This window comes from Mercenaria mercenaria, chromosome 9 (assembly GCF_021730395.1).
Source record: "Mercenaria mercenaria strain notata chromosome 9, MADL_Memer_1, whole genome shotgun sequence".
In the NCBI taxonomy this organism is placed as follows: Eukaryota; Metazoa; Mollusca; class Bivalvia; order Venerida; family Veneridae; genus Mercenaria; species Mercenaria mercenaria.
Window position 1 is genome coordinate 15,781,118 of NC_069369.1, and position 22,738 is coordinate 15,803,855.

At 32.9% G+C, this 22,738-nt stretch overlaps 1 protein-coding gene across 2 annotated transcripts in view; it reads right to left on the minus strand.

Moving 5' to 3' along the window:
• Positions 1-21,426, minus strand: part of LOC123546561 (fibroblast growth factor receptor 2-like) — a 42,038-nt gene extending 20,612 nt beyond the window's left edge. The window contains exons 1-2 of one of the 2 annotated variants that reach the window (XM_045332949.2): positions 21,250-21,426; positions 13,463-13,823 (exon numbers count right to left, since the gene is read on the minus strand). In XM_045332949.2, coding sequence (XP_045188884.1) covers positions 13,463-13,535 — 73 coding nt within the window. In that variant the 5' untranslated portion in view covers positions 13,536-13,823; positions 21,250-21,426. The remainder of the gene's footprint in view (positions 1-13,462; positions 13,824-21,249) is intronic. The other variant, XM_045332951.2, reaches the window with a different exon arrangement.
• Positions 21,427-22,738: the final 1,312 nt, after the last annotated feature.

Here is a 22,738-nt window from a genome sequence, read left to right on the forward strand (position 1 = left end):
ACCTTCATTTGCTTGTGACTCAATCTTAATACCAATTAAGATTTGCAAAAATTTCAGTTATCAATAATATAATATTGAAACCAAAGGAAATTTGACAAAGATTATGGTAAATTTTGCAAGTTTAATTTTACAGGGTAGCGAAAATACATGACTTTTAAAATTTCTGTATCTGTTTAGCAAAAATACTTGTTGCGGACAGAATCTGTGTTACATGAAAACAAGTAAAATGTTTAAAAAGATGAAAAAGTACTTTTCAATGTGCCCATCAATGCTGGAAAACTATTGAAAACTGAAAAAAAGTTTTGGAGGGAAAAATGCAACTCTCGACCCTTTTGATAAGGTGTCTTGTAATATTTGTTTTTGCTGTGAAAATTGCTAAGATGGGTATATTGCCAGTGTATTGCCATTGTGTAGCCAGTGCATTGTCAGAAAACTGCTCTGAGTAAATTTATATCCAGTGTACTGTCAGGCAGAAAAGAAAATCCATACAATATTGTCACTTATGTAATTTTATCTCGATTATTCAAAGAATAGAAGTTATTGGACATGCCCTATGTTTTTTTTTTTTTTTTTTACAAAATTATAGATTGAAAACTAATTACACACTTGTTCAATGTCATTGACCTGACATGTACTAAACAGGTCCATAACTATACTTTTTTCCAAAAATTTAAACCCCTTTTTCCAAAATAGCATTTTTTGCTTAAGTTTTTGTATGCAAGCTGGTAACAGTACTTATTCAATTTGATTATAGAAATTATGTTTTTTATTTCCGTTTCTTGCCCTTTTCCGCCAGATTTCTTCCAGACACTGGAAACAAGTGACAATATTGTCAGTGTGTTTACATGCTGATTGTTATGAGCCCGTTTATTGTCATTAGTTTGCAGATTATTCCCAGAAAATGGAAATAATATGGAAATAGTGTCCATATTATTTTCAGCTAAACTTTTTTCTTGGAAGTTTGTTCCCATATAGGAGTCAGATTATTTCCAGTTACCTTTTTTTTTTGACAGACTGTTGCCAGATCATTGACAGTTACCTTTCAGCTTAATGCCAGCTTGTTTCCATATTTCATTTTCGTAAGGGATTTGACCAAAATTTAACAGACTACATTACAATTATGACTATGAAACAAATACATTGTTTCAAGGCCTGTTGTTTAAACCTTTCTTATTTGACACAGAACCAAAAAACCCATCAAGCAGGAAGTGGGATAAGATTTCTAGGGATTGGCTCTACAACACTAGATCATTGAGCGAGTCTTTATTAACTAGAGTACTACTTCAATTTTAGTAAATCAAATTACATGAAATTCAAATCTGAACAGCAAACTTACTCTGCAGCTGTGCAACTTTTTTAGTTTCTTTAATACCATGATTTCATAAGGCTAATCAGTACCCTTACATTTCAGATAAAAATAAAACAATGATGAATGAGAACAGAAAACAGCTAAGTCAAGAAAACCAGTGAGTATGTCATAAGTTTTTACAATTAAAAAACACCTACATTTTGAAAACAAGAATAAATGAATAACTGAACAAAATAGACAACAACAACAAGAACTTAATTTAATGTAAGGTTTTGTACTATTCCATTCAGAAGATATTTGTATCTTACATTACCCACACAAAAAAGAATTTAAGGAATGCTTTTGAATTCCGCATCTTCTTAAATATCTCATTTGTTACATTAGCTCCAGTGCAAAGTCAAGATTACTCTGTATGTAACAATATATACATCAGTAAATAAAATGAAATTGATGTGAAAATAAGCGATTGAGCCCTGGTGTTGAAAGCTTTTAATATGACCAATCAAGCAATTAGCATACCAATTTAATAATGTGGAAGAATTTTATTACTTAAAGTGAAAGTAAATGCTCAGTTAAATTATGTAGACGTATATGAAAATGTTTTAATAGCGTATTACATCCTATCAAAATTTCCGTTGAAGTTAAAAAATTTATACAAATGTCTGTTATTTTAATATACTGTGTTATATAAATGGCTTTCATCAAAGTACACAAAACTTATAAAAAGATGAAGTATGGACTTTGTTTTTAAAGCACTCGTTCACATTATGAGCAAAAAACCAAACAGTAGCTAAAAGATGCTGACATTTTCTCAAAAACTACACAATATAGATGAGAGCAGGTTTATACAGTTTCTAATTAGACTGTCAATTATCTGATTTTTTTTCTAAATGTCAAAGTTAATAATACTTCAGCAAAACAAACACATGTCATCCCTAAAAAATTGACAGAAAGTATCTTATACTTTTTAACGGCAATTGTACATTTTTTCTTTTGACTACATAAATGCCTTATTTCATTGCTATTTATCTAGTTTGTGTAGTCATAATATTACCAATATCATACTTTCACCTAAATACCCAAGTACATATAGTTTAATGTAACATCTGTCTCCATATGAATATTTTAACATTGTTTTTTTTTTATATTACCATTGCATCAACTATTATTACACGAATATTTAACATTTCAGACAGTGAATTAATTATATTTTTAAAAATATAAAATTAATTCACATTTTAAATTTGAATGGCATCAAAAAAAAAATGGCTTTTTTTTTTTTACAAGTTAATTTTCTCATGTGACTTATGTGTTTAATGTTTTGTGATTATTATATTTGTCTTGCTGTGTTGAATTTATATGCTTTCACACAAAACTTAACCCTTTACAAAGGCCCTCTTTCATACAAAAGGAGTGTTCCAAATACAAAAATATTTGAATCACCAAGCTTTATCTTTACACAATTCACGAGGGACTATACAAAAAGAAAAACGGTTTGCTACCCCAGATTGTCAGAGGAAAACATCCTGTTCTTATTGTAAGGGTAAGATAAAATCTTAGGACCAATGTAGAACTTGTCGCTCTATCGTAGTTAATTTTCTACAGTAACACACTAGGTGCAAACATACCAGCGCGAATCTTTTCAACAGTGCAGCTTGATTCACACAATATATTGAATATAATCCTTACAAATCCTCTATTTATAAATCTCTAAGCAACCAATTTTATTGAAAAGTGTAATTTCACTCATTTCATATTCCCGTACAGGTGCGATTTAGTTTTACAATTTTTTTCATAGATTAAAGTCTAAATATTGAGTCATACTGATATTGTTATTTAGTCGCAATGTCTGAAAATCTACAAAATCCTCTACAAATAAACTCTGATTACTACTATGCTAATTAATACATTTCTATAAACATTCAAGAATCATTTATGGTATAATTATTCTTATAAAAAGGAATATTTCTGCCTGGTGATAAAAAAAACTACTGACTGCATGAACTATGTAAACACAGAAATTTATAATGGAAAACCTAGAAAATATTCAGTAAAACAACGATAAAGCACTATTACATTTTATCGTTTTTTTATTTTAATCATTAGAGGAACTGTACCAGTATTTTCATTCCTAACTGTAAGTCGTTAAATGCGAAAATGAATTTTTGAACTCTGATGCAGTAAGGTAGGACAGATTAGCACTGTGTATGTCAAAACCTGACTTGTTCTCACAGCCTCTATGATAGCAGTACGCTAAACTACAAGAAACAGCAGAAAGATGGAACAACTGCAGGGAGAAATGTGGGTAGAGAGTGTTTCACTGGAAACATTGATTGATGTACTTCTTGGTGAGACCGAGTATGATTATGCTGAAATATGTCAGTGTTTGTTTTCTGCAAGCTATTCTATCAACACAACGATATGTGAGAAACATTGTATTTACTGAACAAACGTAAACACCAAAATCTTGAAATTATGGTAAAATGAAAATGCAAAACTATAATTCAGACTACAAAAAGTGGCGTGGAGTGTTTTAATGTAATTGCATTTTAATCACAGCTTTTGATCTAACAGAAATTTGCAAAATTATTTGCTGGTAAAATAAATTTATTCAAGTTTTATCCCAAAAATATATTAATTCAATTAAAAAACATTATTAAAACAGTTTTTATTGATGCACATATATTGAAATCAGAATTTTCTTAATGCAATAAAAAACAACAAAGGAGTTTTACTTTGACTTTCTTTGATCTTCATATTCATTTAAGAATAATCTGTTAATAAAAAGAGTAAGATAATATCTAAGGAAAACAATATTAGGGGATGACAACATAAGACTTAAATTCTATATGGCTGTTATAGGCCTCTTGTATTTGTAGGCCAATAAAAGTTACTAACTGATTATGTACATTAAAAAAAAAAAAAAAAACCCAAAAAAAACCTTTCAATCCAGTCACAATGAATAATATACAATTCATAATGTCTCCTCATCCATGAAAGGGAGGTAATAAATTGATTAACTCAAACAAAAAATATGAAAACAATTTTATTCGAGGTATACTAAAAAGCCAAGCAAAGATGCTACATTATGATTTTAAAGCTATATAATCTCATTTGCACCAGATTGTGAAGCAAATTGTTTACAATGTCTTTGGCCAGGTAAGTTTCTTAACAATGGATAATACAAGCAAGTGCTTAAATGCAAAATTGCCACATTTCTTGTATAATTTTTCTGGACTTGTCTGTCTGGACTCCATTTTTTACATTAATCAAGCTATTATGATACAAATCATTCCCATAAAGTGTTTTATCAGGTAAGAGAAACTTTGGCATGTTACAGAGGAAGATCCAGTATCTCCATTATGCAAGTAGGAAAATATTATATAATGCCAATAAAACCTCTGCAGATTAATAGATAAATTGGTAAGTAATTGGTGTGAATAATTGCTGCTGGCATAACACAGGCAGGCTACTTAGTTATCTTGGTCATATATCTTACACTGTGTTATGATAGGCATATTCTTGGTGTCTTCTCTTACAGTCTAAAGGATGGTCTTACATCATGTTATTGATAGGGGTCACATAAACCCTTTGATGTGAGTGGAAACCAAGGAGCTCAAGCGGTCAGTTAAAATCAGGTGACTATTTTCAATATAAACAACTTCTAATTGTTGATTTAGTTGCGGTGTGATCATCAAACTGACCAAAGGAAACCATCTTTGTAAGAAATTAATTTTCGAACGGTTGAAATCATGCAAGTCATCTGTTCAAAAAATGCATTTCCTCTCCAGTAACAAATATAGAGACATACTGCACATAAATTCTGGAATGCTTCCTTAAACATATTCAAACACTTTTTGCAATTTTTGTTAAAAGTCTCTCCAGGAGCTATTATGAATTGTTCTAAATATTAGAGGAACAACCAGTCTGGTAATAATATATTATTTTAATTTCTTTTTTCAGTAAAGTCCGTCTGTAAAATTATATCGCTGTACACATGTATTATCATTATCATAGAAAATTTAATATTGCTGTATTAAATATCATTACTATGGAGGAAAGTAGTTTAACATAAGTAAAGGGACTTTAATTGGCAAACAGGTTTGTACTGGTACAGAATCCAGGAACACTGGTTGGTTAGGTTAACTGCCCGACGTTACATGACTGAAATACTGTTGAAAAACGGTGTTAAACCCAAAACAAACAAACAAACAAACAAAAGATTAAGGACTGTGACTAGTCTCCCTAAAGATGAATGTTAAATTACAGAGGATGCAACATGTATTATCTGCTAACAGTTTCAACTGATTTTGTCTAAAATATTCCACAAAATTTAATACTGAAAGTACTGACATAGGAGATAATAAATCATGGCTGGGGAAATGGTGTAAGGAAGGAGGCGCTGACTGGCTATCAGTGGTGCTTGGTGGGGTACCTGGACTGTTGATAGGTGCTATCAGCAGCCACTATGGTCTAGAACATCACCACTAATTGATACAGATTACAGCTGACCAGGGGGCAGGTGAGATATAAATGAAAAATTCCCAAAAGGGGAAAATTTAAATTTCTGGTCTTTTCAGCAAAAACATCTACTCAAAACATTTCTCAGAGAATGTTCTATCAGAAATTATTTTTCCCCCCCTTCCCTTGAGAAATTGAAAAAAGTTGAGTGTTATTTGTTTTCTAGTATTAAAGCACTGGGGGACTGTGGGAACAATTAGCAGGGGCACTGTCCGATTACATGGGGGACTGTTCCCGAAAATTTCCTTTGGGGCCCAGGGGAAAAAGTTTAAAACATTGGTGCTGCAGAAGGAAAAAGGAAAAGGAAAAAAGGATCGTTTGCAAAAATTAAAATAAATAATTTTTTTGTACATACAAATGATTTTGTGCCAAAGCCCGAATGCCTTTTTTTTCCCTAAAAAATAACTCACAATACGTGTTTTTAAAATATCACACAGGGCAAACGTAAAGAAAAATATTAAAACGCACCTTTTTTTACTCTGAATTATCTTAATAATGCTGGCTGCAGGTTTAAAAGGGTTTTTAAAAAACTAGAATAATAAATCAAAAAAACCTACTATAAAATAACACAGGGTTTTTCATTTTTTTCCCCCTTAAAATGCATCTTCAGGGCAGGACAAAATCAAAAAGGGGACTGAGATATAAAAGCCAAAAAAGGGAAAAATTTTAAATAAAGGGGAAAAAAGGGGTGAAGCATTTTGCATTTCAAAAATGCAACAAATGTCCCGTGATACCGAATTCATAACACACAAATATAAAATCCTAAAACTTTTTTTCACAATTTAAAAAAAGGGGTTTTTAAAAAGTTAATATTTCCGTTGTCGGGGAAAAAATTTTCCATTATGAATCTCTTTTAAAATTTTTTTTTATTTTGAAAATTTTTTGATAAAAATGAAAAAATGGGAAAATTTTCGACCCCCTTTTGGGTTTCTTTAAAAGGGGGGTTTTTGAATTTAAACGGGGAATATATTTCACTTAAAATATCTTATTTGTCAGAAAAAACATTACTTGACATTTCATGATATTTTTACTACAATGGGGGAAAAAAACTGTTAATGTATCTATAAAAACACCCCAAAAAGTTTAAACTCTGTAATAATGTAAATTTTCCCGTTTAGAAACCCAATTTACTTTAAGTCCCCTTTATATGGCACTTCTCTTTCTTTTGTAATTTTTAAAATTTTTTGAAATTTTTCCAGGGAAATGCCTCCCAAATTGGTTTTTAAAACTGTTTTTTGGGCCCCTAGCCCCATTTTTAAAACAGCTTTTTTTTCCACCATCCCGAGGGTTTGGGCCCCTTTCCCTTTAAAAAAATAAAAAAATCAAACCCCTGACCCCCTTTTCCCTTCCCCTCCACTTTTCCCCCAAAGAAAATTTTTTGACAGCCCCCTTAAAATAAAAGACAAATTCAAAATATTTACAACAGAAAAAAATGTCACATTTTGTTGGGCTAAAAATCATAAAATGTCCCTTGGGAAACTCTTAGGAATTCAAAGGTCCAGTATTTTGTTGGGGTAAAAATTATGAAGATACAAGAAATTATTCTTCTCTGTCCTTGAGCAATTGAAATAAGTTGTAGCTGTGTATTTTGTACTAGTATAAGCACTGGGCACTGTGGGAATCAATTAGCAGGGCACTGTCTGAATTAGCATGGGGCACTGTCTGAATTTAGCATGGGGCACAGGGAATCAAGTAAAGCATTGGTGCTGTCAGAAGGAAAAAGGAATCACTAGTAAAAATTAAAATATAATAATTTCAGTACTTACTAAATAATTTGTGCCAACAGCTGAATGCTTTTTTGCCCTATATAATAACTCACAGTACTGTATTGAAAGTATCACACAGACAAACTGTGCGAAATTATAACGTTACCTTTTAATAAGCTTCGGATTTTCTTTACTCTGAATTATCTTAATAATGCTGGCATGCAGGTAAAAGGTTTTAACAAACTAGAATAATAAATCAAAAAGCCTACTATAAAATAACACAGTTGTGCATTTTTTGCCCCATTAAAATGCATCTGTCAGGGCAGGACAAGATCAACAAGGAGGACTGAGATATAAATGCCAAAGAAGTAAAAATTTTAAATACCGTGTAAGGGGGAAAGAAGCATTTAGCATTTCAGCATGCAACAAATGTCTGTAATACTGAGATTCATATAAGACAAATATAAAAGTCCTAAAACTTTTGTCACATTTAACAGGCTTTAATAAGTTAATATTACAGTTGCTCAGGGAATTAATTTTCCATTATGAATCTCTTGAAAAAGTTGTTTCTATGTATGAAATTTTAGATCAAAAATGAGAATGGTAAAATACGACCCCTTGGGTACTGAATGTGGGTGTGTAATTTAAAGCTGTGAATATATTTCACTTAACTATATTATTTGTCAGAAATTATATCTACTTGACATTTCATGAAATTACTATTATCAATGGAAAGAAGCTGTCAGATGTATCTATAAAAGACATCTATAAAAGTAATCATCTGTAATAATGTATTTCCTGTGTGAACTCTGTCACTTTATAGTCCCGTTTTATATAATATTGGCACCATGCTATCAACACTTTTTCTTTCTTTCATAATTATAGTTTCTTGTAATTCTCCAGAGAAATGCCTCTTAAGCTTGTAAGCTGTTCATTGACCATTTGGGGTTGATACATGGCCCTACTTTAAATCAGCTTTTTCTCCATCATCAAGAGTCAGAAGCTCATCCTTACATACTGTATGTTTTCCATACCTCTCTCACTATTCCCCAAAAGACAGTTGCAGCCCTGCGACAATAAAAGACAACTATTACTAATGTGTCAGTCACACTACTCCGTATAACGTTAATGGACGCCAAATGTATAGAAAAATTGTGACAGAAAGTTATCTGGTGACGAAAGGCATCCCCGCTGCTGCTTGGTGCTCTCGCGATCGGTGTATGGGGCGCATAAAACGCACAATGACGGCAGGATTAACGCATATATACATGACGAACAACGTTCAATTAACGGATATCACCGTACTAGTAACGTCCGTTGAACAAACGTTACATTCGTTGCATGTCCGGTAGTAGTCCGGCCATGAATCAGGTCCACTGGACAAGAACGAATACGAACCCGTCAAGTTCAGAATAGGGAACACACGAGTAACGAACAAAACGCATATCACTGCATTGCTACCGTACATCTAACGGACAACTTTGTCTGGTGGTGTATGTTCTAAATTTTGAACATGCTCAAAACCTTTCACCGGATGAACGAACATCGCCGAACAAGGAGCACAGGCACCGCATGAGAAACGGAAAAGAAACGCATGCGAACGGACACTAACGGATTGAAAATTTTGTTATACGTTGGACGTCCTTTAACGCTATTCAGTGTAGTGTGACTGAGACTTAGCAGAATAAATGTCACATTTTGTCGACTAATATCATAAAATGTCTTGGAAGCTCTCTAGGAATTCAAGGGTCCAGTATTTAGTTGGGTAAACTATAACACAAGCAATCCAGATTCAATTCCTCGTTCGGGCTCACATCCCAAGTCCTTGGTGATTTTGTTTCCAGCAGTTTGTTTGTGTTGGGTATAATAAACGCTGTTTTTCAACAGTATTTCAGTCATGTAACGGCGGGCAGTTAACCTTAACCAGTGTTCCTGGATTCTGTACCAGTACAAACCTGTTCTCCACAAGTAACTGCCAACTTCCCCACATGAAACAGAAGCGGAGGACGAATAATTTCAGACACAATGTCTTTTATCAAATCGTCACAGAGAACTTATGCCCCGCCCAAGGATCGAACTCACGACCCCCTGAGCTAAGCAGGCGTGTGTTTCCAGCAGTATCAGCCTAAACTGGATGCTCAGGGCAGGTACATATGACACCAGTCCTGCCATAGGCTTAATTATTCTATCCATTCCTGGTGCGCCACAGTCCACTACCACTGCTAAATAAGAAACCTTTATCTCTAAACTAAGCTTGAAGGACAACAAAAATAGAGGTAAACCATTTAATGCTGTTTTCTGGGCAATTATACATAATTTATGTATAAACTTGTTGAGACTAGGTGACCTAACGAGATACCTTTTACAGAGACAGAATGAACAATTACAACAATTAACAACTGTAATGTCACATTTGTTTACTATTTTTGCACTATTTTTGGGCGAGTACAAATTTATTACTTTTTCCGATGTATTTTCATTGTAGTAACAAAGAATTGATGGCAATAAGCTCTAGCACAATGAAGTTATTATTCTATATGAATGCCAAGAAGCATATGTTACCTCGGCTGCACATTCTTGCGTATTGTTCCCTTTAATCCTATTTTATGCGTGGCGGGGTTTTACGGAGATGTAGTAAATACTACTGCTTATAATACTCACTACATTGTATTATATGGTCACATCTGCATAGTTCTGTGGGATAAAAAACACAAAACAAAGAAAACAGATTGCAATATATATAGGACACCATGTCCTTAATGCCCCTACTGAAGCCGATATTTCCCTGGACGTCAACACTGTATGACACATGCCCTCCCCCCGCCACCAAAATGCTTGACAAAATAGAAGACAAAAGTCACTAAAAATGTTACAGGTACCTAAAAATTCATTCTATTTTATGCTTTTTTCATAAAACCTTCATGGAACTGCAAGGTTTTTCAAATGCTTTGAAGCGTGACTGTTTAGGGCATCATCTACATGATCTCTTATTAAATAACTGAAAACGCTTAAAATGCGTACAAAATATAATGCATTTTGTCCATAAAATATGTCACTGGCATTTTTTTGTTAAAAATAGCACATACATTACAGTGCATCAGGGCAAAAACTTATCTGGAGCAGTCTGACCTAAGAACTGAAGACTTAACATTTTGCACACTTCGTTGATGATCTGATAAAGAGCCAACATAAAAACTGCTACAACTGCTACAAATGTAATGTATTTTATTATCAACTGGGAGAATATTTAAAATGTTTACTATCATAATTTGAACATTAAAAATCAGTTGCGCATGGAACGCATCATAAATTTTGCACAGTAAAATAGTTGTTCCCTTATCATTTGAAAATAATATTTCAATGAACCTATCCTACCATAGTTTCATAAAAAAATTCAAGATCACTGATCCATATTTCTAACATTTACAAAAAGGATGTGGTTTCATTTTCATCATGCTTGTTCCACACTCAGCTTGTGCAAGTCTAAATATCTACAAAAGTAACATCTGTGATCAAATTCAAGATCAACTCAAATGCTATTTCATTTTTCATTAACCACTTATATTCAGGAACATACTTTAACCATTACAGGCAAACATGTAAAAAAATAATAATACTGACATATTATAATTCTAAATTAAACATCTCTGCAAAGTCAATTTTCAAAAACATTACAGTGTCAAAAATATCAAAATGTTATATTATGCAGTTAGCAACATTACATAAATATACAAGGTTGTTGGTCAATATTTGAAATTTTAAGTACATCAAAAGGCCAGTGAACAGGCATTACTGAAAATGTTGGATGCCCATTTGATATTTAGTTTATTCCTAGAAGAAAACAGTGTTGTAAATAAGCACATGTTTGGGATAACTTTGGTTAGCAAGTTTGTTTGGTACAGGGAGAGAATGTAAACTTTGGAGATTTTAAGATACACTAATTGATTGCCAAATTCCTTCCAATTATAAAGTGATAGTGGGTCTGGAATTTCCATGGGAGAAGGTTGTGAAAGTCTACACTTGGTGCCAGAGTGTAATTACATTTTTCATGAATCAGACATTGTCAACTGCAGAAATGTTCATTCTGTTCACTCAATTAGGTGAAAATGTACTAAATAAAGGACACAGTAAACTAGGTAAGACATGAGAATTTATGGTTGTACACAAGATAGTCAGAGACGGACAAAAAAACAGTTCAATATACACTGTAAAGTAAACCAAGTCTTCTAAAACCAGGGCAAAACCGCCTCGATAGCCTAGTGGTAGAGTGTCCATTTTGTGTGCGGAAGGTAGTGGGTTCAATCCCCGGCTGCCTCATACCATAGACGTGAAAAATGTACCAGTTGCTCCCTTGCTGGCGCTCAGCATATAAAAGTGAAACTGGCAACAAACAGAACGACAGTGACAAATATAATTTTCAACCCCCATTTTTGACACCTAGGACAGACAGAAAGGTTTTTTCAAGCAGTATACACCACATCTAGGGGTACAAAAAGAAAACTTCCCCACATATCATCTTTCATCTTTGGCAACATGTCACATACATTTGTAATAATTATACATGTGTAACAGAAATAGTTATATGACCTCTAAATATACAAATGATAAATTAGCATACAATCTTTCATTTCATATTAATTTGCACTTTCAAACTTTACTGCAATATTTACATATTTGTGTGAATCACAAATTTTTACGCCAACACAATTCAGACATTTAGACTGCCGTAGTACTAAAACCCGGGAGTAAGTGTCCGCAGCTTATAGTTTTTTTTAAATTTGTTTTATTGATATGAGTTTATGCCAGGCTGGTATAATGATTTCCAACAGTATGTTATTTAGCCTGCACCAGTGCTAACTCCCTTTCCATGAATAAAGACAACTTCCCCACATGCGGATAAATTATTTCTAAAATAAAACACACTTTAAATTTTACATTCAACCTATGCCAGAGCTTATTTCCCTATAAAGCTACCTCAGGTAAAAGGTGGCATTCCCAAAGCAAAACAGTATGTTTTTTTCTCAATCCTGACACCCAAAATCCCAAAATAATGACTGCTAGCTTTTAGGACTTTTGTTGTTTTACAATTGTTTTACTACTTTGTAAGCTTTCATGTGTATTCAGAGTAAGTAAACAAAGTTAATTATTAAAATGTTTTATAAATTTTCCAAATTTAATGACATTTTCCCTATTCAACCAGAGTTGGTAGCATTCCCAAACTGATGGGGAAAAAAGGCCTGTATGCTTTGCCAGAGGTCAAACACAAGTTCTCTAGATTTCCAGTCTTCTGCTCTCCATACTGAGCTACTTGGACTGGCCTGGGTATGAGAAAGACGACTTTCAATATTATCAGTCCCAGAAATATTGACAACACCCCATTTTTGTACACTGAATTAATTAATCTTACATAATTGGTTTGATACTAAATCATAATTAGAAGCAATATCTGTTAATTACCACTTTACATTCACTTAACATACCACATTTAATTACAAGACAAAACAATGGGGGGTAGGGGTGGAGGGTGCATACTATTCTCCCACTTGTGACTTGACTTTTACTTTTCTTTTTGGCATACAGACCTCCCCTGCAAGCACTACTCAAAGAGCCACATCCATCGGTAATGTTGATTCAACTTTAGAATCATATCTTTTATACTATGTAAAATACAATCATTTCTTGTTATTTCCTATCTTAGATATTTGTTAAAAGTTTGACTATTTTATTACCATAGCAAAAGGTACTATTTAAAAAAAACAGTTTTTATTACCTCCCTTTATGACTCTTTAAGTTCCTGTAGTGCTTTCATTTGGAAAGCTGTACAAATAAATTTTTGTGATTTTCATTGTTTACTCACTCTTAATTTCTATAAAACTCTGAATGATAATCTCATAAGTTAATTACAGTAGCTGCATTTGAAACTTACCTTGAGCAACTATGATGGTAGCCAAGACCGTAATGATCAGCACTAAACATAGCCTGGTGTCTGCTTCCATCATCTTTATAATCCCAAGACAAATCTTTTGAAATAAACTATCAACTGTTGTTAACTTGACTCATCCCTCTTGAACTTGGTAAAATCTCCTAATGCAATAAATGAATTTGCCCAATCACTGTTTTCCTAGTTCTGACACATGAATTTTAAAATTTTTAACTTTGTACATGTATCAGTAAACTTTGTTCAAAATGTAAGAACTGAACACATAAGTTTTGCTTCTTTTCATCCACTTCAGAATTCTCGAATTAAAATTTTAAAAATCCAATTTTCTACTGATCTTGTTTCTTTCCTGAAAAACATAAAAGAAATGCAGGTTTAAATCAAAATAAATACAAAATACAATACTAATTTTGTTCACTAAAATTATGAGTCATTCAGGAACCAGTGTCAATAACAGTACAGTGCAAACAGCTAACTGGTACACATCCGATGTCCGAAACCTACACAAATCCCCAGCATGTTTGTCAAATTAAATCCACTAAGCCAAAGTACTCCATTTCTCTGTTGGACTGGAAGAAATTAGCCAACTTGTTTTGCTAAACCCCTTCTATCTGAAAGTGACCCCTACCACATGTTGTGAGATTTTTGCTTTCTCCATAATGTGTCACTACCAATCTAGTTTAACAGGACATTTCACACGAAAAAGGGATTACTATTTCCTGCCTTCAGGCTGAAGGTATATTATTTCTGGCTTGCAGCCCTGTTTTGCATCAATACAATTTTATAATACTTATTACATAAAACACCTTTGGACAAAGAAAATACATTTGCAAAATAAAGCCCTTTTCTATCACATCCTGAGAAATACAAAAATCTCCCTGCAAAGAACAAAACTTTAAACCCCAGAAAAGTATATAGAAAATTGAAAATCCATACTTCCATAATATAAGAAACTTGCCATCTTTTCTCATAATGAACTCATCACACAATAACCATTAATCAGATTCTACATAAAACTGTGTCAATATAAATTTCCAAAGCATATATCTTAAATCGTTTCATCATAAGCAATTATTATAAACCACAAGGATAATCCTGTGTTTAACTGCATGCTTATTTCATCCAAGGCTTACTTTAGTACAAGATGTTCCGTGTACGCTCTATGAATACGGCCTATGATTAACTGATTCATTTCGACAGGTACAACAAAAATGCCCTTTGACAGTCATCAGGACGTGACAACGAGACACATAGTTTTCGAACATCTTTAAACTTTACTTTAACAATAAACATTTTACATGAAGGTTTTTCATCTGGAAATGTGTCCGCCATCGCTTTTAAAAAGCCAAAGAATTATCCCCTGCATTCTTTTATCTATCTCAAAACAGCTCAAAACTATAAGTGTTACTGTTTCATTACAACATAATGAAATCACATCGAAAACTCTGCTGTCATATTCTAACTATGCTTTTAGCTGTAACATCTTGCCAGGTTATTAACTACACCTGGAGACAGCTTAGTTCACAAACCAGTCTCAAAACTAGAGCATTTGATTGGTTATTTCTAAGTTCAATCTAAAAACTGACCAATGAAAAAGTTGTATACTTTGTCTGGTTGTCACACTCATTTTGTATAACCTTGTTGCCAAATCTCAAGTAAAAAAGAAAAATGACGCTAAACAAAAGTTGAAAGGTTATTCCAATTCATTTCAATAAAAACAAATGTTTACCTATTCAAAGGAACATACAAAGGAAGCAGTTGTAACGGCAGTCCACCAACAGATCTAACTGAGGTTCTCTGACTAAAATGGCATTTCTAAACATATTTTATATGGTTAACCACCCACCCTTTTATCAATAAGCGGTACTGAGAGTCACATGTAATACCAGGTGAAGATGCTTCCTCCAATCATTTTTCTTTTTTTTCTAAGCAACCCATTCGAGTTTTGGATATCATACCACGGAGAAATGTCCAGATTCTGACAGGTAGATTTTATTTTTCTATTACTTGACAAATATTCATAAGAAAAAAAAATGTGTGCTTTCCTCCACACAAGATGTCTGCAATCAGTGCTCAGTACTTTTCTCTCACACTTTGCCCAATTGCTAAAGTTTGTACATTATATACACAGTCCATGAAAAGCACTTGGGCAAAGTGTTTGAGAAAAGTACTGAGAAGTGATGGCAGATGTTTGGAGCGGAGGATAGCACTCATTTGGCTGTCTTCAACTTTATGAAAATCCATCAAGTAATAAGGAGAATGTACGCAAAATGTTACATAGTAGAAGTATCAAAAAGTCACATGACTTGGTCACCCTGAACCCTTCGCTGGCCAAAAATATACTTTTACAAATTGTTTCCTAAAGTCCTGGGAAATGGTGACAGACAGGTAATAAATCAAGTAAATTTCAGCCATCTAAAGACATAATCCCTGGTAACCTTTGCTAAGCTAGTATATAAAATTACAGTAATAATTTGCTCTAAAGGTCATTTCTAAATAGATAATTTGTGACAACCAAACAAATTTGACAACTATACTGTAAATTATAACCTATTTTGCATTTCAACACTTGTACAAAATCAATTTGCAAACACTTATAAATTGAAGACTGGACTTCTTGAAGATAACTTTTCAATTACTTCAGAATATAATGAAAGAAAGTTTTACTTTAATTACTCCTGGCATTATAGCCCCATAATTTTAAAAGAGAGTAAAATCAGTCTGTTTTACCCTCCTTAGTATTCAGTTTGTCAGGGCCATTTATAACAGGGTGCCATTCCCTGGGCTGACATATCAAAATGTGACATTAAAAATAGCATTCAAAATAAGTGCCAACAGCACTTGTGATTCTCTCTGGCTTCATGTAATATATAAATCTGTAAGAATTGCGTCCCCTTTGATCAAATTCATGGTTCATTATAGTCCTCCTGGCTACTAGCTGTCTATGGAGATGAACCTCTCCTCATTCTATTGTTCAAATCCATGTCTCCATCACCTAAGTAAGCCCGCCCGCTTAGCGCAGTAGGGAAAGCGCAGACCTATGAATCGCAGGGACGCAAATTCAATGCCTGGGCGGGGTGTATGTTCTCCGTGACGATTTGATAAAAGACACTGTGTCTGAAATCATTTGTCCTCCACCTTGGATTCAAAAGGGGAAGTTGGCAGTTACTTGCAGAGAACACCTGGTTTGTACTCAGGTACAGAATCCAGGAACGCTGGTTAGGTTAACTGCCCACCATTACATAACTGGAATACTGTTGAAAAAATGGTGTTAAACCCAAAACAAACAAACATGCCTTGTTGGTATGCAAGAAAAAATACTTTGCTATCATGATATATAATACAACTGTAATAAATCACACTGTAAGGTGGTGTATCATGATAAATGAAAATTAGCTGGTAATTAGAAAAATCTGGCGGTATTAATGATTAAATGCCTTATTTATCAACATGCAGTACTATTTTACTGCACTGATACACTGTTTAGTTTTTCATTGAAAGTACTGGTCCCATAACAACACTTCGTAATGTTTCTGTTTAATTTTAAATTATATATGTGAATTCTGCATCTCCTGTTTGGCAGGAAAATGAACTTCATTTAAGGCCAAAAAAAACATGCAATTTGGCATTGGAGAATACGTAGCATGAAATTACAGTACTACTGAATCACTATCTTGGAACTAGCAAATTACATAAAGAGTGAACACAGACTAACTCATGTATCCCGATCCTCATGTTACTGGGCCTCAGGTTGAAGACCAGTCTCAAAATTCTAGCCTCTGATTGGTTGATTTTGTGCTCTGCAGCCTTGAAATTGACCACTCTCAGACTGGTCTCCAAACTCAAGTCCTCTAACTCTGATCAGTTAACAAAACAGTTTGTGTCCTTAAAAATGATAAAAACTGGTCAAACATTAGAGATAAATTTTAAGAAATTAAACTCAATTACTAAATTAGTAGGTCAACTTGAATTTGTTTATATGTAAATAACTAGTAAAATTTTGGCATAAAACTGCTTTTTAAGACAGCAAAACTGAATGGATTGTACTAATTTTTGTTACATGGATTATTTCATTAAGTAAACAGACTTTCAGCATAGCGCCCTACTGTGGAGGCAAGCTCCAGTTCTTGTTATAACAAATTAACCAGCTTTTTACCCAAGAGAGTGTTTGGTTAACAATATATCAACATTAAACTGTAGGAAACTTAACTATAATTTTGGAACCTGTTTTTTTTAAGTGCATTTTTAAATATCTCGAAGATCAAGTTAAACAAGAAACATGTGCTTTGTTATATTTATAGGTAATTTTTTCTTGGATTCTGTTTATTTTTATGATTTTATCACAATATTATAGAGTAGGTGGTATATTTTTTTTTTCTGCTGATAAATGAAGTTGAGAACTATAGGGCAAACTAGAAGTGACTCCTAGGTATTAAACAACAAACATTAAATTTGGTATAACTTTACAGCCACCATGACAGTCAGGTTTATTACTTAACAGACTGACTGACATTTTGAAACCAACAAATTTTATGTAACTGAGCAAGAAATATTTTATATGGAATTTATAATTTGTCTATATTCAAAGTGTGCTGTGTGTGACCTTAGTGACCTTGTAATTTCTATGGATATTATTGACTCACAAATAAAAATGAACTTCCCAAACAGTTTAAAATCATATTTTAATTACTATGTTTTGGTCCAATTTGCAAATTAAACTGTCATCATTTCAATAAAATACCATTTATAAACTGCACATTATTCACTATTCTATGGTATGGCACATCTACATGCCATAACATGCTGTATATATATTTTAAATGATGTTGTTCAATGATGTTGTTCTATGATGTTGTTCTATGTACATATCAAAATAAAATGTAGGTCTAGAACACTTATTGAATGGTTATGGCCAACAATCAAAACTATTCCCTTCAGTCTTTGCATGAAATTTCTTTTGAGCATAATTCCTCAGTCAAAAGAATTTTAGTTTTAAGTATATGAAAATAGACATGAAGAGCCACCTCCTTGATACATTGTACCAAATGCCTCAAACAAATGCACAGTGAACACTGCTTCGGCCCTTGGTCAGTAGGTTTGACACCCCTCACCGATGTGGGTTCGAGCCTCACTCAAGGCGTTGAATTCTTCATGTGAGGAAGCCATCCAGCTGGCTTACGGAATGTCAGTAGTTCTACCCAGGAGCCTGCTTGTGATGAAATAATGCACGGAGGGGCACCTAGGGTCTTCCTCCATCAAAGCTGAAAGTCGCCATATGACCTAAAACTTTAAACCAAAACAACAACAAAAAAAAAAAACAGGAAGAAAATGAGGAATGGTGTAGTGTGCCTGTGTTAAATGTGGATTACCACTATTAATATTTCAGGCTCAAGTCATTCTTTAATAAAATTACAGACCAACATCAATTTACACAAATAAAGTATTTAACATAATTTGCATATATATCTTGGTCAATTTTATAATGTCAAGGTCAATTTCAAGTCATCAAGGTCAGTTTATTACTGTGAACAGAACAGAGATTTTGTTATGTTCTATTTAATATTTGACTGCATTTCTTTTTCACCATTATTCCAAACAGCCTAAAAATCCTCCTCATTTAATCTTTTGTATCTAAAGATACATAAAAATTATTCTGAGTATATCTTGTAACAGAATAAAAACATAATGTAAGTTTTGTTTTGTGCATTCCTTGTTTTACCTTCCCATTTTTTGTTTCAGTGATACGGGTTGTGGCACACTCCTTAGAATTGTGATGGTATAACACACCCCAACTCCGCAGCCTGCTGTAAGCTAAATATTTATCTTGTAAGCCATGTGTGATCCATTTTAATTTTCTTTTCTAAACAAAGTGATCCCCTATTCTGTAAATTGTTTAATGTCTGTCCATCAGTATACACAATTATAAATATCAGCAAACCAGGCTTCCATTATAACACAGAAATGTTAAAATCTTGAAATTCATCAAAATCATAATTTCAACCAAGTTGTATGTGTTGCAGGACTTGAAAAAATTAGATGATTCACAATTTAATCATGTATTAAACAAGATTTATTTTACGTCTGACATAGTTTACTCCATATTTAAAATAAGATACTATAATATTCTATCTGCAATTTACATGGTCTGGATCAGACGTTCTGATGACATTTACAATGCATCTATTATCTAATGTTTGAAATCTCATATATCTCTTATATATCTCCTTGTATATGTTTAACCAGTCATTCAGTATATTTTCATAGAGATTTGCTTTTCTCTTTATCGTTTTAAGGTGTCTTTTATCATTACATTATCAGATAAAGCAATATTTAGATATATCAGATTTAACAACTTCTTCTGCTTCTATTCATCTTCTTTATACTGACATTATTTCTTAAATTACAATCACTATATAATTTTTATGTCTAATACATTGCAATATTAATTATAGACTTCAAATTTCAACAAAATATTCATGTCTGCTTCAAAAGAGATCAAACAGTAATTACAGAATAAAATATGATGTACAGAATGCATATTAAGCTTTGCAAAAATATCATCTTTTTAAATTTAACTCCTTCAATCCTTCCATCTTTTGTATCTGTAGTCTTCTATAAAATATGCCTATAGACTTTAAAAATATCCTTCCTTAAATTCAACTTAAAAGTTTACAGATTTCATGTGTCATGTGGGTGAATATAAACTGTTTTCGACATACACATTTCATTTATTTTCCAGCAAAGCAAATTCTCTTACATAGCAATTTAATTAAAGGAATCAACATGAAGAATCAACAAAAATTAAAAACTTTTTCATAGCATTTTCTTGTATTTCACAACATACAGTACATTTTAAATATGTTTAAGCATTTAGATTTTGTTTGATATTTTCAAGATTGCAAATTTTTGATATCTGTTAGACAAGCGAAATTTTCCCAAGAAAAATAAATAAAATTTTACTAACTTCTTTTATTATTTATATAAACTATAACAAATACAACCATTATATTTTGTGTTGAAACTTAATAACTTTTCAACAGACTTTTAAGATAATTTATTCACTTTATAATTTGAAACTATTCTTACATGTTATAATACAATTAATGAAATCTGCTCTACTTAATATTTATTTACTCAGTCTGAAATGGTTTCCTGTTAAGTGCAAGTCAGGGCTGAAAGTTGTTTTACTTCAGCTACGATATGACAACTATGGTATGATAGGGATCACAAACACAAATCTGGAATGCAAAATCTACACTGAAATAAAGACCTTATCGCCATCAAGTAATTTGAAAATACTAAAAGTCTCTCTATTCCCACACATGTCTGTTATTGAAGAGATTTGTCGGTTTCTAGCTATAGGGAACAGCACTGTACAAGTTCTACTCTTGAACAAATTCGCAGACACAAATGAGAATCTGGTCAGAATGCGTCACCATTTAAATTTTGTCTGAAATTTGACAAAAAAATATCCGCTGTTATACTTTACTTCCAATTAAATTTCCAAACTGTTACACGACTTTCCGTTGTTTGTCCATGCTCATTTCAAAAAAAGTTTACTCAATGACCGTGCTATGAAGTGCAATTTTGCAGTAAACAAGTCAAAAAGTACACGATGGCATCCGTTTAATACATGTCAATGGTAAATGTAAATAAGACAAATACTATCTAAAAAACAACAACGTAATATTAGATAAATGCTTGACGTTTTCGCGCACTTTCTTTGACGCATTGAAAATAATTTGGGCAAAAGAGCAATCTAACAAAATACTTACAAAGTCGTGAAAGTTGTAATATTGTGTTATATCCTTATGAATGAAAATTTATTAAATCCAACAGTTGTCACTTCGTTAAATCCATACAAAAATCACAAATACAATCCAAAATGCTCATATTACATACACACTATGTGTTATAGATCCTATACCCTGTGTTCTCTACCGTGTTTATGTGACTTCACGCAAAAATTTTGGTAAACGCAAGTCACGTGGTGATAAAGACCAGCCCAGCTTCATACTGAGCCAATGAAATTGCTTACATTTATCAGTTGCCATGCGTTTTGGGGTTAGCTACCTCAAAAGTGTGTAAATAGTTTTTTTTTATTAAACAAAAATAGATTGTCCTGTTTAAAGTAAAACTGGTAAAATACCGTATTAATAACAAGACCCTACGCCGGAGAGTAATGCACGTGCGACTTCGAATGCGGCATAGACTACACGCAAGACAGTTGGTTTAATGTATTACATAATTTATTTTTATTGTCCAACATTCGTTTCACGTGCAGTCCAACTGTTTTACAAACGAGCAATAGCGAAGTTTCTCAGCTATAAGTGTTATTAAGTTTGATATATGTGCAAATAATAACAAGGCACCAGTGAAATTCCAGGTAACTGCTTCTGAAATCTCGATGGAGTATTTTGATAATTGCCGGAATATTTAAGATACTGGGACATAGAGACGACGATTGTTCTTACAGCGAGTGGTAGGCAATGCAAAATACACAGAATGACTTCGGCATTTCAAAAGCCGACTGTCATGCCTAGTTATAAAAAATAAAACTTTGGCCTATGTAGGTAAAAGCAACGAAAACATTACAAAACATTCATATATTGCGAATAAATACTACTTTTTCCCCTCGATTTCTCTTTGAAATAAGACGATACCACTGAGATTATACATCATTCTGCACAACTCTGATGGTTTATGTTTTTTTCTTTAAATTTTCAAAATAGTTCATTATTTAACAAATCGATTTTGGCCACTTTTTGGCGCCATTTTTTTTCTTTTTAAATCTCAATTATGACCATTGTTATTGATGGATTGTTATAATACTTTCAGGATATCTTAGTTAGCATAAAAGCAACATTTCCATGCAACAATTCTTGAAGAAAAAAAAATCGAGATTTTTTTTTTTTGCCAACTACTTACAATGGGTAGAATACATATTTGTTAAAAAAATTGACATTCTTAAAGATACTTTAAAAATCTGAAAAGCACCTTATACCACTCTCAGAATGATTATAGCTGCAAAAGGAAGAATTCAGGTGTTAAAGGCCCGGTATATCTCTGGTACAACGGCAAGCGCCTGAATTAGCTGCCCACAATCCACAGATTTGCAAGATCTTAAGTTGTGATGCTTATATATGAAAATACATAAGATTAACACCGATGAAGAGAATATAGTTGGTGGCAATTAAAAGCACGTTCTGAAGGGCAGCGTCGCCGTCTTACACGGCTACCAGAATCATAATGTAAACCATCCCG